Here is a 16,429-nt window from a genome sequence, read left to right as displayed (position 1 = left end):
ACGAGCAGACTGTCCTGAGGAGCCCGTGGTAACATGGAGGAATCATTCACGACAGAACCATTTTTATTGCTTAAGAAGCTAAATTAAAATCACATCTGCATTGCTGTTTAGCCCCCAGAGCTTACATTTTCCTGCCTACTGTGGCATACAGTAAATAACCGTAATTTAAGTACATTCTCAGTCTAATCGTGGAAATGCTTTCACCATTTGTGATAATGGAGACTCAGTCGCTCACACTTGTCTTTATAAGGCTGTCAGACGCATCCTCTGTGCAAGACTTCATTCCCTCCCCAAACTACTCCAGCCACCACCCAGTCCCTAGAGGGACTTCTCAGGAAGAGAGCTGAAGACCTTTAGGGGTGTATGATCTCCAATGAAAAGCAACAAGCAAGCCCACAGGAAGGGATTTTGCTTTATTATGCTGAACACAAGGAGTCTGTGGCTCCTAGTTCGTTAGCTCAATCCCACAGGAGAAGCAGCCCAAAGCCTAAACGCATTTATCTAATTAAATGCATGCTGCTTAATTACCACTGTTTGAAAATCGACTCTGCAGCAGGACACACGGTATTTCCTTAATGTCCAGTCTATTCCCCTCCAGCAGTAAATACTGCAGTTTAAAAAATTATTTTCCCCAACTGAGAACAGCAACATATGTTCTCAGGGCTACTCAACCCTGAGTGAGGTGGAAAGTTCAGAACTGTTCATGTACCAAGTATCAAAACATAAAGCACTGTTTTTCTTTTCTTTCTTTTTTTTTTTTTTTTGAGCCTTAGTTAAATAGCCCAAGACTAGCCTACCTTAATCCTCCTGCCTCAGCCTCCCAAATCCTGGGAATACAATCATGTGTAGTCACTTCCAGTCTAACCTGGTTTTCCTAGCCACAAATTCTTTAGTTAATTCATTAAAGACACACCTATTACTTACCCTTCTAAACCAGCATCTTTTGTGTCTCAAGGGCACAAGGACAAGAAAGAACTTTTACTGCTATAAAAGAAGGGTGACCATGACATGACAGGCAGGAGTGAGACTCTCATCCGTGAGTCTGTCCACCTTGGGTTTCGGTGTCAGCTTTCATTACAGCTTCTGAAACCCTGTCCTCCGGGCTGCAGTGCCTCCCACACCCCTCAAACCCACTGCTTTCCCTAGAAACTCCCGTTTGAGATTCCTGCACACAAGCCTTGTCTCTATAAATGCCCACGACATAGTTTCGGGAGCGAGCAGTGGTGCTTGGTGTTTGCTTTATCAGGGCAAACACAAGTCCGGACCCCATCCCATTTGAGGGGTGGATTGCTTATCTGTCCTCATGTGAAGCCCCAGGCTCTACTGTTAACATACAAAAAGAAAGGCACAGGAATGCTAAGTGACGACCTTCTTGAATGAAGGAAACAATAGGCCTCTGGCTCCCATATTCTTCACCCCCCATAACACCCCCGCTGCTACACCCCTTGTACACTCTTACCCAAGCACTAGGGTGTGGTTAAAAGACCTGATCAAGGTCAACCTTGTCCTCTAGGCAGCTGTCTAAGGAGGCCTGAACAGCTGTGACTCAACTCTGAGTTCCAGCACATGGGCGGGACAGAATATCATGTGATGATAACTTGTCACTCTAAGGCTCGCTGAGAACAAGGCCAGGTAAGCACAAATATGTAACCCCAGGCTCACCCACACATTGTGAGATTCCTATACCAACCCATATACACGTATGGGTTGAGGAAGTAATGCTACCATCAAGTACAAGGCCCAAGGGACAGATAAGACATCAGCTTGGTGGCGCAGTCCGAGCGGTGGTGAGAAGTAAATGCGCCCCTTTCCTCTGGTCTTCTCCCCCAGACACCCCAACAGCAGCTCTCACTCCTTTTCTTGCTCCTCTTCCCACTGACATTTGGCAACATTTAAAGACATTTTGATGGTTACAACTCTAGGAAGACAGGGGTTGTACTAGCATCTAGCAAATGGAGGTCAGGAATATTGCTGAATGACCTATAAGGTATGAGACAGTCCTTCCCTGCCCTATCACAACTTGACCACAAAAAATTATCTTCGCAAACAGTCAGTAGTTACAGAAAACGTGATAGGGTGAACAGTCTCTGTGGGTGTGGAGAACTCAGTTTATCTACAAGGTCTCAAAAGAGCAGAACAAAGCTACCAGCAAGGGAACGAGGAGAGAAGCCTGCCTGTTCTGTGGCCCTACCTTATTCCTGCAAAAGAAGACTCAGTTAGAAAGCCAGTACAAGCCAGGCAGTGGTGGCGCACGCCTGATTTCTGAGTTTGAGGCCAGCCTGGTCTATAGAGTGAGTTCCAGGACAGCCAGGGCTACACAGAGAAACCCTGTCTTGAAAAAAAACAAATCCAAAAAAAAAAAAAAAAAAAAAAAAAGAAAGCCAGTACAAGCTACAATTTCTAGCGTATTCTTTTCCTATTTCATCAGACACATTCTCTGAACACTCAAATAGGTACTAACCCAGCTGTGCCCAGAGAGGATTATATGGATGTGTTTTGGCCAGCATGTTCACTGACTGAGAGGTACGCTTCTCCGAGAAGGCTTTAATGGGAGGGTGGTCAACAGGCATGACGGTTGGTACCCAGGCCAGGTGGTAGGTTAACACCGCAGTCAGTAAGGCAGCAAAAAACCTTGGGAAAACACACAAAACCATACCCAGATTAGTCAAATACAGGACAAGGCATATCCTGTGCAGAACATGCACTGGCTTAGAACTGGTCCACAAGTCTCAAAAGGGTTATACTTACTGGTTTTTGTTGACTTGTTCAATCAGAAGTATAAATTCCTTGAGAAAGCGCTGGCAGAGTTGGTTTTTTTCCAAGGTGTTCGACATCATGGTAAGCCATACTGGTTCAGCTATCCTTGGAACAGAATATAAGTTCCAGATAGTCCCTCTACAAGAGAGAAGGGACAAACTGTAGTAAGTAGTTATTGTGGGTATCTTAGTATAAATTAACACTAGTTGGCAAACTATAATTCACACAAATCTGACCGTTACCATTTTTGTAAGTTTTATTGAGACCCAGGAATACTCAATTTTTTTTATACATTATCTATGAATGCTTCTGCAGGACAATGGCAAAGTTAGGTGGCAGTGTAGAGAGACCCTTAAGAGAAAAAGCACCCCATCCCTAACATAAAAACATTCATTTAGAAAATAACTTATGAGGATGTAGCTCAGTGATATAGTATCTGCCTATCATGCACACTGCTCTGAGCTTGATCTCCAACACTGCACACACACACAAATAATAAAAGGCTAAAAAAAATTCAGGGTTCTTTTTCAGAATTTATAATCATTTTTAAAATTTATTTTTAAATGTATACTTAAAAACTGTACAGGTTTTTAGTGTATCACACAGTCATTTTTAGATGGTATTTATTTTGCTTTTGTGGCACTGAGAATCAAATCCTGGTCTTCCAGCTTGCTAGACAAGCACTCAATCACTGAGTTCCATTCCTAGCTCCACACAGCATTCTTATGGTAAAGAAATACAGATCAAGAGCTGGGCACACCAGGAATCCCAGCACTTAGGAGGCGGAGGCAGGAGAACTGCGTGAGTCAGCCACAGCTACATAGTAATTCTGTCTGGAATAAGCTGAGGTTGGAGCACACACAGATCCGCAGGACAGAGAAAGCACATGCTACGTTGAAAATGAGATTGCTAGGTGACTCAGCTCTACTGATTTCTAGTTAATGCTGGCTTTCTAAATCAAACACCCATCTGGTTTTAGATAAGAAGCTACACAAAGGCTCTTCCTCACTAACATATGTCAGTTTCTAATGTAGATACGCACACACCTTTTTTTTTTTTTTTTTGGGCTGTCCTGGAACTCACTCCATAAACCAGGCTGGCCTCGACCTCAGAAATCCGCCTGCCTCTGCCTCCCAGAGTGCTGGGATTATAGGCATGGGCCACCACCTCCCGCTTTTTTTTTGGGGGGGGGGATACGCACACACTTAATGGTAAGGTGAGGACGGGGATCCAGGTGTGGCAGGCTCTGTTATAAGCTACATGGCTCGCATGTGTTTTTCCCGAGTGTAAAAACTTACTCAAGACTCTCCACAGAATAAAAGGAAATTCAGCCCTGAATGAATAATAACATAGATGCACTGGCTGGTTCTGTGTGTCAGCTTGACACAGGCTGGAGTTATCACAGAGAAAGGAGCTTCAGTTGGGGAAGTGCTTCCATGAGATCCAGTTATGGGGCATTTTCTCAATAAGTGATCAAGGGGGGAGGGCCCCTTGTGAGTGGCGCCATCCCTGAGCTGGTAGAGTTCTGTAAGAGAGCAGGCTGAGCAAGCCAGGGGAAGCAAGCCAGTAAGAAACATCCCTCCATGGCCTCTGCATCACCTCCTGCATCCTGAACTGCTTGAGTTCCAGTCCTGACTTCCTTTGGTGATCAACAGAAATGTGGAAGTGTAAGCTCAATAAACCCTCTCCTTCCCTACTTGCTTCTTAGTCATGATGTTTGTACAGGAATAGAACCCCTGACTAAGACAAAAGCTCTCTCTGAAATCAAGATGCAACAGGCATACTCACACTAGACTACACAGCTGTGTGCCTAAAGGGATCAGGACAGAACACAAACCTACCTCGGCAGAAACAGAAAGCACAAAACTTTACACTTCCAAAAATAGCATTTACTGAGTTAAGAAGCTGACTCTATAACTGGATACAATGCAGAGATCAAAAGATGTTGGGGACCCCATTGTCAATGAATAAATCTACATCACAGCTGTCCACCTGTGGCTCTGGGAACATTATACAAGAGGGATAGAAAGACTGCAAGTACCCAAATACCAGTAATAGTGAAATAGTCTCTTCTAGAAATGGCTGCATAGACAAGGGCAGAACAACGGCAATATACATAGATATATTAACACTAATGAGAAAAATTTATCCTGGGGTCCCACCCTAAACTAAACACTATAGTCAGTTAGTGACTATTGGGAGAGGGAGAGGCAGCCTCTTCTCCTAGTGATGAGCCTCCATATCGTTTGTCCACTGCACAGTGGTCATCCCTGAAACCACTTACACAAAAGCAAACTCTGCAAGCCGTGTTTCTGTATTTGTGCATATATGCATGTAACAACAGCAGTCTATCAATGTAAGAGTGTAAGGGAAGAGAAAAAGACACGAGAGGGGTTGTAAAGAGGGTACCTAGGAGGGGTCAAAGTGATATTCCATTTCAGCTAAAAACATATCTATAAAAACAGTAGCAGTGAAGATGATTATAGAAGCAAGGTCTAGGATTCATCTACAAAATTTATGTCTCAGCTGGGTGTGCTGACACACAACTTTAATCCCAGCATTTGGAGACAGAGGCGGCAGGTGGACCTCTGTGAGTTCAAGGACAGCTTGGTCTACATACGGAGTTCCAGGACAGCCAGGGCTATGCACTGAAGATGTGTCTCAAAAACAAATAAACCAAAATAATACTAGCACATTATTTTGTCTGTTTCTGGAAGGGCTCACTGTCAAAGTAAGTGTAAAACACTTCTATATATACAATCTCTGGTTTTTTTATTTTCAGGTTTTCACCTCTGAAGGATTAGTACTATGATTAGATTAACATCCAGACTCTCAAGCACAAGTCAGCTCTGAACTTGATCATGCAGAAAGACTGCTGCCCTCAAGGGAGACAGCTTACTCAACACCTTCAAGGCATTCATCAAATAAAATGACCTCAGCAGTTCCTTATCTCTAGCTGGAGGTCAGAAACAGTAGTAAGTTTGCTTCAAGCAGCATTGAGCTCATCAATGTCTTTACATTCTAGGAACTGTAATCTTTTTTAACCCCTTGGCTATCTGGTACACCACTTTGCAGTGAGATTCCATCCCCACCCCACCCCCATTAAGAGATTGGCTCTGAGAGACTCAGCAGAGCACAGGGGGGGGGGGGGGAACCCCATGTGATAGCAGATCACCCTGCTAAACACACTCCATGGGTGAGGAGTATAGAAAACCAGTGCCCATCAACGACTGGTGGAGCCCTAGATCAGTTAGAATCTGCTTACAGCATCCAAAGGGGCATCAGATGATCCACTGTCCAGACCATGGTTTGTACCACAGGCACATACGTGCGTGTGTATGTGCTCTAGATGTGCCCTGGCAAATGAGAGCTAGGTCTTCAAGACCTGCACATCTTTTCTCCATGTGCTCAGGGCACAGGCAGCACCCTTGAGCCCCGGTTCTAACATTTGTACAAAGGGTTAAAAGGCTTTGCCTTCTAATTTTACGGGACGACAGACCTAAGATCATGGAACCAATTACAAGACATCTTTAGTTTTCAGTTCATTCTGATGAAAACGGTCCCATTAAGCCAGACATGGTAATGCACACCTTAATCCCAGCACTCAGGAGGCAGAGGCAGAGGCAGAGGCAGAGGCAGAGGCAGAGGCAGATCTCTATGAGTTTGAAGCCAGCTCAGTCTAATAGGCAGTTCCAGGCCAGCCGGGACTACATAGTGAGACCCCATCTCAAAATAAACACAAAACAAAACAAAACAACAACCCCTACCCCAAGAGCACAACAACACAAAATTAACCCCATTAAGATCCGTCAGGCACAGTGAGGACTACTCAAATGTTTGTCTGTGCTTACCCTGCTCTCATGAGTAGTGACTCTAAGATGACTAAATACTGCTTGTGCCCCGGTTCTTTTAAGACAGCCTCGTGGCAACAGGTCACAGTACTGCTCATCACTTCCTGTTGGATTTCAAACCTTGAACTTTACCTGAATTCCCCCAGTGCTTCCATCAGACGGCTCACATAGAACTGGACCCGGAGACTGGATTCAGAGATCTTCCTACAGGAGATCATGGCCTTCGTGGAAGAGAGTGAGCTGCGTTACTCCTCTATGACTGACCTGCTGATCACTATGGAACAATGTGCTATCATACATTTAAAACCCTGACGGCAATGACATTTCCCTCTCATCAAAAAAGCAGTAACTTCCTTCCCTACAGCACCCTGGTCTCCAGCCTTAAAAATCCTCAGGGTCATCATACCAGGACATGTTCTGACTGCCTTATGCAGGCCATCTCCCACATGGTGCGCCATTTTAAACTGCACATCTCTCCACTACTGGCCAGGAGATCACAGTTGTGATCTCCTTTCACTTCCTTATTTAAATGTTTGCCTGCAATGGGTCCCGGCTGGGGCTCCCCCATCTCTTACCTTTTCAATTGCACTCTTCAGCCTGTTCATGTGAGATTCAAACAGGGGGAAGTGGGAGAAAAAGAAGTCCTGGAAATCGCGCTGTGCTGCCTCTCTCTCACACAAGGAGAAGATGATGCTGATGGCGATCTTCTTCCGTCTAACAATGGCTGGATTAGAGCTACAGGTTTCTTCGGCCAAGCTAAATGTCTCGTCAGTTGACCTGGAGGAAAATTAGGTTTGAAAAGTATCCGTGTATCAGTGAGTCGCTGAAGGTGTCTTGTCACGGGATGATACTCAGGGTGCTTGTGCAGAATACTGAGAACTCAGCTGGCCAGCAATCTACCTCCGACTCATTCTTACTCCTTTATCACGAAAACCAAGAGGTTATCCACTTCCCACATTACACATCTTACACACTACCTTCTTACCATCCATAGACGCTCAGATGAAAGCCAGTAGCAGTTTAAACATTTGACTCTCGCCCTTTTGATTGCATTTAGAAGGAGTGGGAGACACCAGTTCAATCAAAGCACAGGTTCAGGCTAGAGAGGCCCTTGTGGGGTGAAAGTCTCTGCCACGTGGCACAAGCCCACACCTGAGCTCTGTCTCTGATTCACTGAAAAGGCTGATGTGGCGGCACACAGCCGTGATCCCAGCATTTCTACTGTGAGTGACAGGCAGGAGCAGAATTGGTAGCGGGACACTCACAGGCCTGCAAGCCTAGAATACGACAGAGGAGAAACAAAAGAAACCCTGCCTCAACAAGGAGGAAGGCAAGAACTGACTCCTGAAAGTTGTCCTCTCATGTCCATGGTGTTCTCCGGCACAAGTGCACCCTAGAATATAAAACAAACAAGCAGACGAAACACAGGTCTTTGTTTTTTGTTGATAGGTAAGAACAGAAGAAGAGTCAGAAGACAGGTCCTGTGGAGTATCGGTCCTTCAACACTCCCTGGCACCACCCCAAGGCCATCAGAACCAGCAGATGAAGTAACTCCTCTAAATGCTCAGAGGAAGCGATGTGATTAACTGACTGAACACTCTGGGAAATCCACTAAGCAGAAAGGCTTAACTCTCTTCTGATACAGTCAAAAGACTCTGCTTCTGTAATAAAAGAATTATGGAGCCAATAGCTTCTTAATATCCATCTTAGGAATAATACAATTATGGCTTAACCATGACTCTTATTTAAATGCTATGAAGAGTCACGAGAGCTAGCACAATAGCTACTAACAGCAAGTGGGGAAATAAGAGAATTTGTTTTGTTCTACACCAAGGTAAAGGCCAGAGTAGACTGCAAGCGAGTGTAGCTAGCCTGCTATGCGGCAGCACATGACATGTTTTCTTTGTCACCAGCTGTACCATTTTTAGGGCTCTATTCACAGTCTGAAGTATCCTGTAAGTTTTAAGCTATATCTGGATTTTACTAACACACACACTTTTTTACTAACATTTACTAACATACGTCCAAAGCTACACGGTTAGGAAAGCTATGTTTAAAAGAAGGGAGGTGAGCACTTGCTCTAGGCTCTGAGGCATCTGTTTCTGCTCTCCTTAACATCCCTCAAGATCTGAGATGAGGGTGTGAGTGACAAGGTCCCTCCTGATCTGCAGGTGCCGTGAAAACACACCGAAGAGCCTTCTGCCAACTCCAACTCTTTTCTCTGAGAAATGACCAGAAAAAGCTTAGAGAATCATGAGACTGTCGGAAATTTTCACATAGACAGTAGCCTGATATTTGAAAAGGCTCCTACTCTTTGTTGTAAAGTCCCTGTATTAAAAACTTGTTCCTATGAGCCAGTTTATTGCTGCTATGCACATAGAAATTCTAGTCAGGTGTGGTGGTGCACATCTGCAATCCCACCAACTCAAGAGGCTGAGGTAGACTGACTGACAATACAGCTTTCAACTTAAGTCCAAGGACAGAAATAGTGAGACCCTGCTTCAAAAATAAAAAAATATTTTTTGGTGTGATAATGTAAAGCTTGCCTCTTTGCTGAATGTTCTAGTTCTCGTCTTCCTCAAAAGTAAAGCACTCGCATCATTCCACTCCTCCTCAAGCCATGGTGGATTTTTAGACTCAAGCTGTGATCCACACTGGGCTCTTATTCATCTCCTCCTCTACCCTCTAAACAACGGTCAACTCAGCCATCGGTTTTAGCATAGCAGAGAGTGCCACCTGCTGAACTGCTGTAAAACTTCCCTAGCTGAACAGAGACCAGATCTTACAGTCTTTATCGCTAGCATCTAAAGCCACTGGACTTCAGTCTGTTGTCCAGACTTCAACCAGTCAGTTGTCCTGGATCAACTATCCACACCGAAACAAGTCACATCAGAGTATCCTAATCATCTTTTAAGTATTATTCCACAACAAAGAATGCTTGAAGAAGTTTCAGAGAATCCAATTGTATAGAGGGGTACTTTTTCATACTCTCCCCGGGTCCAGGTATGCTGCACAAGCTGTTCTGAAGTACAGAAACTGAAGCAGCACTAGCCCGGGGACAGAGGCTCTCTAGGAATGACTCTAGAGTTATAACCCAGGATGCCACCTTTGCCAGTCCAGGCTCTTGGATATCAACAGGCATGCTCACCCTGACTGACCCAGCAGCTCCAGCTCATGCTGCTGGATGCTCTGTGACAGATGCAGAGCCACAGGGAAGATCTGTCTGGAAGCAATCAGATCCGCTGACTAGTAGATTTCAAGACACAGACACACACACTCACACACACACACACACACACACACACACACACACACACGCACGCACGCACGCACGCGCGCACATACACATACAAACCAACCATGGCTACACACTACACAGTTAAGTTTTTTCCATATAGAGAAATCAGAGGAGGCGTGAGAGTAAGGCAGAAGGACCACGCGCTCAAGGCTACTGCGGACTACAGAGCTAGACCATATGTCAAAAAAGAAATAAATAAATGAAATTGTGTTCTGTTACGCTTAAGAAATACTGACATATGCAAGTACCTCAAAATCATAAAATAAAAGTTATCATCATTTTAGTACATACGTGTAAACTATACTTGATATCAGAGCTGCCAAGTACAATTACTGTGGAGGTCAGATCTGAACTTACACTGAACCTACGAAACATGAGTCTAAGAGCGTCCCACTGGCAACTTTGCTCAATTTAATAACTAAAAGGCTTGCAAGGGGCATGCCTCCATGTCTGGCTCCTTCGGAACTTGGGTGATTTTTTTTTAAAGATTTATTTATTTATTATATGTAAATATACTGTAGCTGTCTTTAGACACTCCAGAAGAGGGCGTCAGATCTCATTACAGATGGTTGTGAGCCACCATGTCGTTGCTGGGATTTGAACTCAGGACCTTCGGAAGAGTAGTCAGTGCTCTTAACCACTGAGCCATCTCTCCAGCTCTGGGTGATTTTTCCTAAGGGATAAAATGCCCTAGGCTCCTGTCTCCACAGGTAGCAGAGCTATTATTAGCTGAAGGATACAAATAGGTCTCCAATACCCGAAGCTTGCTACCTAGCATAAGTAGCCTGAAGTCAGAATGGAGCCAGCCTTCAGGGTTTATATCATGCTTAACTACATCTAACTCTCTTTAGGGAGAATATTCTACTTATTTATATTAAAATTAAAATTTACTTTTTATCATCATGTAGCCCTGGCTGGCTTGAAACTTGCTACATATAACAGGCTGTCCTCGAACACATCTATCTGACTCTGCTACCTGAGTGTTAGAGTTGAAGGTGTACACCACCGTGTAGGATAAGAAGGGTGTCTTTACTGTGGACTTCCTTTCAGAGCCAGAAGCTTTTGATGCCAGGGTTCTGGTCTAGAGATGGAGTGGAGCTGCGACCCCAGCACTCAGCCATGAGAGGCAGGGTGTAGCAGCTCCAGGCTCCAGGTCAGTGTTAGTCCCACAACAGAAAATGGGAATGAACAGAAGGGAGGAATCAATTTTCAGGTCACGTACTTCCTAAAGGGAGTAATCAACAGCAGAGGGAAGCCACTGGACCCCTCAACTGCATGTTCCTACAAATCAGGCTGAGATCCACAATACGCTGATCATTGTGTTTCCTCTTCTGCATTAGTCATGATAGCAGGGTGGGGCATCAATACTTAGGGGAAAAAAGGGCTTAGAGTGTATCATGATATTATTTTGTACCATATTAAATTATAACACAAAAGTGTTACTTTTAGTATTTATAATTTTATGTTGTTCTTCATATACCACTATTACATTTTAAGTAAGATTTTTTTATACATGAACTTTACATTTTAGCACCTGTACTAGCATTCTTCTTGCCTTATGAGTAGGGGCCTGGTATTTTCGCATTCACACTGGCTTTCTGTGCCTGGGCTTTCTGAAGGTAAGACTCATATTTAGGTGGAGGCTCAGTAACGAGTCACAGTTCCCAGTGCCAGGTCTCCTTTCACTTTGTTTTCTAGATTTCTGATATTTGATCTGCAATTGAAAATAAAATACTGGGCACAGTGGCACACATCTTTAATCCCAGTACTCGAGACGCAGAGGCAGGTGGATCTCCGTTGAGTTTGAGGTCAGCCTGGTGTATATAGTGAGTTCCAAGATAGCCAGAGCTATGTAGAGACCATACCCTAAAAATTTTTTTTTTGACTTTTGTATATATATGTGGTTTTGAGCACAGGCCACGGCACATACCTGGAAGTCATGGAGAACTTCCTGGAGTTGGCTCTCTTCCTCCACTGTATGGATCCTGAGATCAAACTCAGGTCATTAAGCTTGGCAGTAGGTGCCTTTAACCACAGAGCCATCTCGAGAACCTGAATTTTGGTCTTTTGAGACAGTGTCTGTGCACAGCCCAGGCTGGCCTTGGACGAAGCTTGCCATAAGTCTATCTCCCAAGAGCTAGGATTATACATACACAGCAACCATGTTTTATTTGCCGTATACCAAACGTGGCCTGACCCCTTGACTCGCTCATCTAGTTTTATTCTCCTAACAACGCCAAGGCCAAGGCTGAACCTGTTACTGTCCTAATTCTCAAGAAGAAGCTGCCAGAAGCTGGTTACAAGCTCTCGCACATGCATGAGGAGGGCAGACCTAGGACTTGCCCTCATCCCTGACTCCATGATCTCATCACTCCACTAAAGTTCACTCACCGAAGAGCAGCAGCTCAGGGAAGGACAAGCTGCAACCTTGTAGGGACTGGCGAGAACAGAGGCGATGCGCCCAGCTCTTGCTGCTCCACGTACCTTCCTCCAGGGCCCTCATCAGCCCGAGTCCCCACCACTGTGCTTCTCCCCTCGGTTCCCATGTCCTCCCAGCCCTCACCATGTTACAGAGACCTGATCTTCCTTGACACTTGTCACCTGGGACGTTAACTACTCCAGCACAAGCACGTGAGTGAGTCATCCTCGAAGATTCTCTCAAGCATGGGGACTACTAGGCAACTTACAAACTCAGTTAACTAACACAAATAGTTCAATGACATGTAAAAATTCCATTTAAATGTTTTGAGATACAAAAACAAGGACCCGGGTGTTACTGGTACAGCATCAAATGCATGTGCTCTATACACAACTGAAGGAAACAAACTGAACCAAGGTAGAAAATAACTTGAGGCTATCTCCATGTGTACTCATATCCACACCTGTTTAGTAGTGCCACAAAGGAACTGGGCCTCAAACACCATGTTGGAATCACTGTGACCTGGGACGGTATTTATTCACTTTAAGTCATCACCAAAGTTAGCACCCACACTGCACAGCTTTCCAGGCATTTCCAGTATCTTCTAAACAAAAAGATGAGTTTTCAGCTGGGCCCAGTGTCAACATATTCATAACCCTATCACTTAGGAAGCAGAAGCAAAAGATGGTGAGCGAGACCCGTCTGGGCTTCATACTGTTTCCCAGGCCAGCCTACCTAGTTTTAATTTACTGTAAATCTCCTTACAATTTAACAGGTAAACTTCAGGCTAAGTCGGACCTAATCACAAGGTTTCAGGTCTTCTGGCCCTGACAGCAGGCAAGTTAGATAGGCCTGCCAGGTTCTGCAAGCTGTTTATACTAGCACTTTCCTTAGCCAGAGGAAACAAGTAACTCACCTCCTTGGAAAGATGCCATTTTCCAAACTCGTTGTCTGACTTCGAAGCCAGCGGCGCTGGTAACTGCTGGAGGAGGAGGAGGAGGAACTCGGAGACGGGAAGGGCGTGATCAAAAGGCTGCTCAGGGAAGCTGCAAGGCAGTGCATTTCAAGTGAGAAAGTCCAGCTTGAGTCCTTACGGTGCACGTTACGGCACACAGTACATCTACAATGGGTTCCATAGAGTCTGGGGCCACTACTCAGAGCCCACATGAAAACCTAGGCTGGCAGGTACACACTTGTTATTCGGCACTGGGGAGGAAGGGTCAGGAGAAACCCTGGGGTTCACTGGCCAGTCATGCTAGCCAAATCAGAAACGTCCATGTTCCAGGAAGAGACTCTACCTCAGAAAGCAAATGACACCCAAGGTGACAAACTCATGCAGCACATGCTTATTATACACTTGTACATACATGTTCACTCACTCACCCTCCCACAAATGAATCAGTAATAAATATACACAGGCACAGTAGTGCAGCACTACAGATGCAGAACCAGGAGGATCTTGAGGGTTTTTTGGGGGTTTTTGTAAAAACATATTTATTTATTTTATGTATATGAGTACACTGTAGCTGTCTTGAGACACACCAGAAGAGGGAATTGAATTCCATTACAGATGGTAGTGAGCCACCATGTGGTTGCTGGGAACTGAACTCAGGACCTCTGAAAGAGCAGTCATCTCTCTAGCCCGGATCCTGAGTTCCAGGCCAGCTTAATTATGTAATTTTGAGTCTTAGGCTAGCCTGAGCTACATACCAGCCTCCCTACAATCAACCTCCAGAAGAGTGGAAAATGGTAAATTTTATGTAATGTGTATTTTACCATCATAAACGCACGCCCTAATACTCAGCAGGGGGCAGTCTAATGATACAGATGCCTCCTTTCTCCTCTAACCTTTCTCTCCCCATCTAGTGTTGGGTTGGAAGGGTGGGAAAAGGCGGGTAGGAAAAGAGCCCACTAAAGTAGCTAAATTTACAATTACACACTCGTCCTAAATTTTTTTGCCAATCACATCCAGCAGGGGGAGACTAAAATTTCTCTTTTCCAAATATTCTGCAGATAAATGGGGGTGGGGGGTGGGGACATGCAGGCTTTTTTTTTCTTTTTAAACCCAGTGCTGGGATTACAGACATATGCCACCACTCTAGAGGAAATAAGAATGCTAGCCTACCCGCCCCTAGCCACCTTCTGTTCTTAGATACACAGATTCCTAATTCACAAACCTGCAGACAGAACCAGTGCACACGATCAGGCTTCACACTGTGAATACAAAGGAATCCTTCCCTTGGCGTAAGCACTGCTGATCTCTAAAGACACAGCCCAAGTATATATATCTTAGTCAACATCATATTACAAAGCTTACTTACATGAATTTCTTCCTTTGGCCTATTTCTTCACTCTCTTTTTGAAGGTAAAATTTAGGCAGTGACCAATTCATCTTTGTGAGACTTCCCCTCTCCTGATCCCCTCCCTCCCTTCCTTTCTTCCTTTATCCATTCATTCTTCTTTTTTATTTTGTTTTCTGAGACAAGGTATATGTGACCCTGGCTCTCCTGGAACTCACTATGTAGGCCAGGCTGGCCTCAAACTCACAAAGAGATCCTCCACCTGTCTCTGCCTCCCTGGTACTGGAATTAAAAACGTGCCACCATGCCCAGCCTCTGATCCTCATTTTCAAATACAGAAAATTAATAAACATTAAATTAATAAACATAATTAATAAAATTAATTATAGACAATACATTTTAAGACTACAAAATGACTTTAAAGTTTCAGAGGCTCCCCTAAGCCTTACCTGGTGTCATGGCCTATAACACCAGCTATTCGGGAGGCTGGATTACTACAGAGAGGAATTCAAGGTTTGCCCGTCTCAAAGACGGCTGGCGATACAGTTTAGCAGCACAAAACTTGCCTAGCATGGCAAGGCCTACATCACTGGTAAAACAAGTAAGTCTTCAAAAGCAAGTCTTATCATTCCTAGAAAAGACCCTTGAATAAAAATACCATGTTTTAAAAGATCCTGAAGTTTCTGAACATAAAACCCTAGAGCAGCTGCTCTGATCATTCCTCCACACTGATATCCCAAGCTGAGGCAGGACAGAAAAAGGAAAACTTATGAGAGTACGGAAAGGGAGAGGAGCTTCTTGTCAGCCAGCTCAGCGTTGAGAATCCCCACACCAGGAGGCAGATCTCTGTGAGTCTGAGGCCAGCCTAGTCTACAGAGCGAATTCCAGGACAGCCAGGGCTATACAGAGACCCTATCTCAAAACCAAAACAGAGCAATAAACCCTACAATTTACGTTTGCTTACAGGACTCTCACTTCCCAAAGGTAGACCTGTAATTGTCTAATCTCACCAAAGCGCTCCTTAAGGGTAAAACGGCATGCCCAACCTCCTCGTGTAACTCTCGAGGCTCCTGGCTACCTCATTAGATTATAACTCTACCACTGCACCTCTCAAACTATTTTGCTGTTTCTGCAGCAAAGCTAAAATGTATTTTATTTGAACACTTCAATAATGTCTGTTCTTACTCTGAAGGTTCATTTGCACATACTTCATTCAAAAAGGAATGTTCAAAAGTGTTCATGGTTTCCCTCACACTGGGCACTGTAAGGACACAGGGAGTGTAGTTACAGGAGGATGGTGAAACTCTCTTTCTAGCTAAATAGGAACACACTGAAGGAGAAGACACCCTACTACTAAGCTGGCCTAGAAAGACTGGTCTCAAATCCAGCCTGTAAGTCTTACACTACTCACTACTGTGGACTCAAAACTTCCAGATTGCAGGTGCTCTGACCCATCCCTGCCCAGACAACTTCTCACTTTAAATACAGCAGATAATTCCCAATTGGAGAATTTGGGGGCAGTTCTGGTAAAACAAACAAACAAACAAACAAACAAACAAAAACACCTCAGCTGTGTCTTCCTCGTGATCCCTGACTCTGGTTAATGATGCCTTCCCATTTATTTCCTCAAGCCAGAAACCAGAGAGCTGTGCACGGTTCCACCATCCACCCTGGTAACCCATATGCTGTTGTTGTCAAGTCCTAAAACTACTACTTCCTATATGCATGCAACCAGTGTCCTCTCTCCAAGCCCTTACTTAAAATTTTCTTCCTTCTTTATTCCTGTACATGTATGCCAGGCCAG

The 16,429-nt window shown here is 44.5% G+C and overlaps 1 protein-coding gene across 5 annotated transcripts in view; it reads right to left on the bottom strand.

The window, feature by feature from the left end:
- The window catches only part of Fnip2 (folliculin interacting protein 2), a 109,337-nt gene that overhangs the window by 29,195 nt on the left and 63,713 nt on the right, over positions 1 to 16,429 (bottom strand). For all 5 annotated transcript variants that reach the window (XM_052180326.1, XM_052180328.1, XM_052180329.1 and 2 more), the window contains 5 exons: positions 13,242 to 13,371; positions 7,184 to 7,385; positions 6,741 to 6,829; positions 2,749 to 2,895; positions 2,462 to 2,631 (listed from right to left, as the gene is read on the bottom strand). In XM_052180326.1, coding sequence (XP_052036286.1) covers positions 2,462 to 2,631; positions 2,749 to 2,895; positions 6,741 to 6,829; positions 7,184 to 7,385; positions 13,242 to 13,371 — 738 coding nt within the window. The remainder of the gene's footprint in view (positions 1 to 2,461; positions 2,632 to 2,748; positions 2,896 to 6,740; positions 6,830 to 7,183; positions 7,386 to 13,241; positions 13,372 to 16,429) is intronic.

Source organism: Apodemus sylvaticus, chromosome 4 (genome assembly GCF_947179515.1).
Source record: "Apodemus sylvaticus chromosome 4, mApoSyl1.1, whole genome shotgun sequence".
Classification (NCBI taxonomy): domain Eukaryota; kingdom Metazoa; phylum Chordata; class Mammalia; order Rodentia; family Muridae; genus Apodemus; species Apodemus sylvaticus.
The sequence above is the reverse complement of the archived record's forward strand: the minus strand, read 5'-3'. Positions and strand labels throughout refer to the sequence as shown.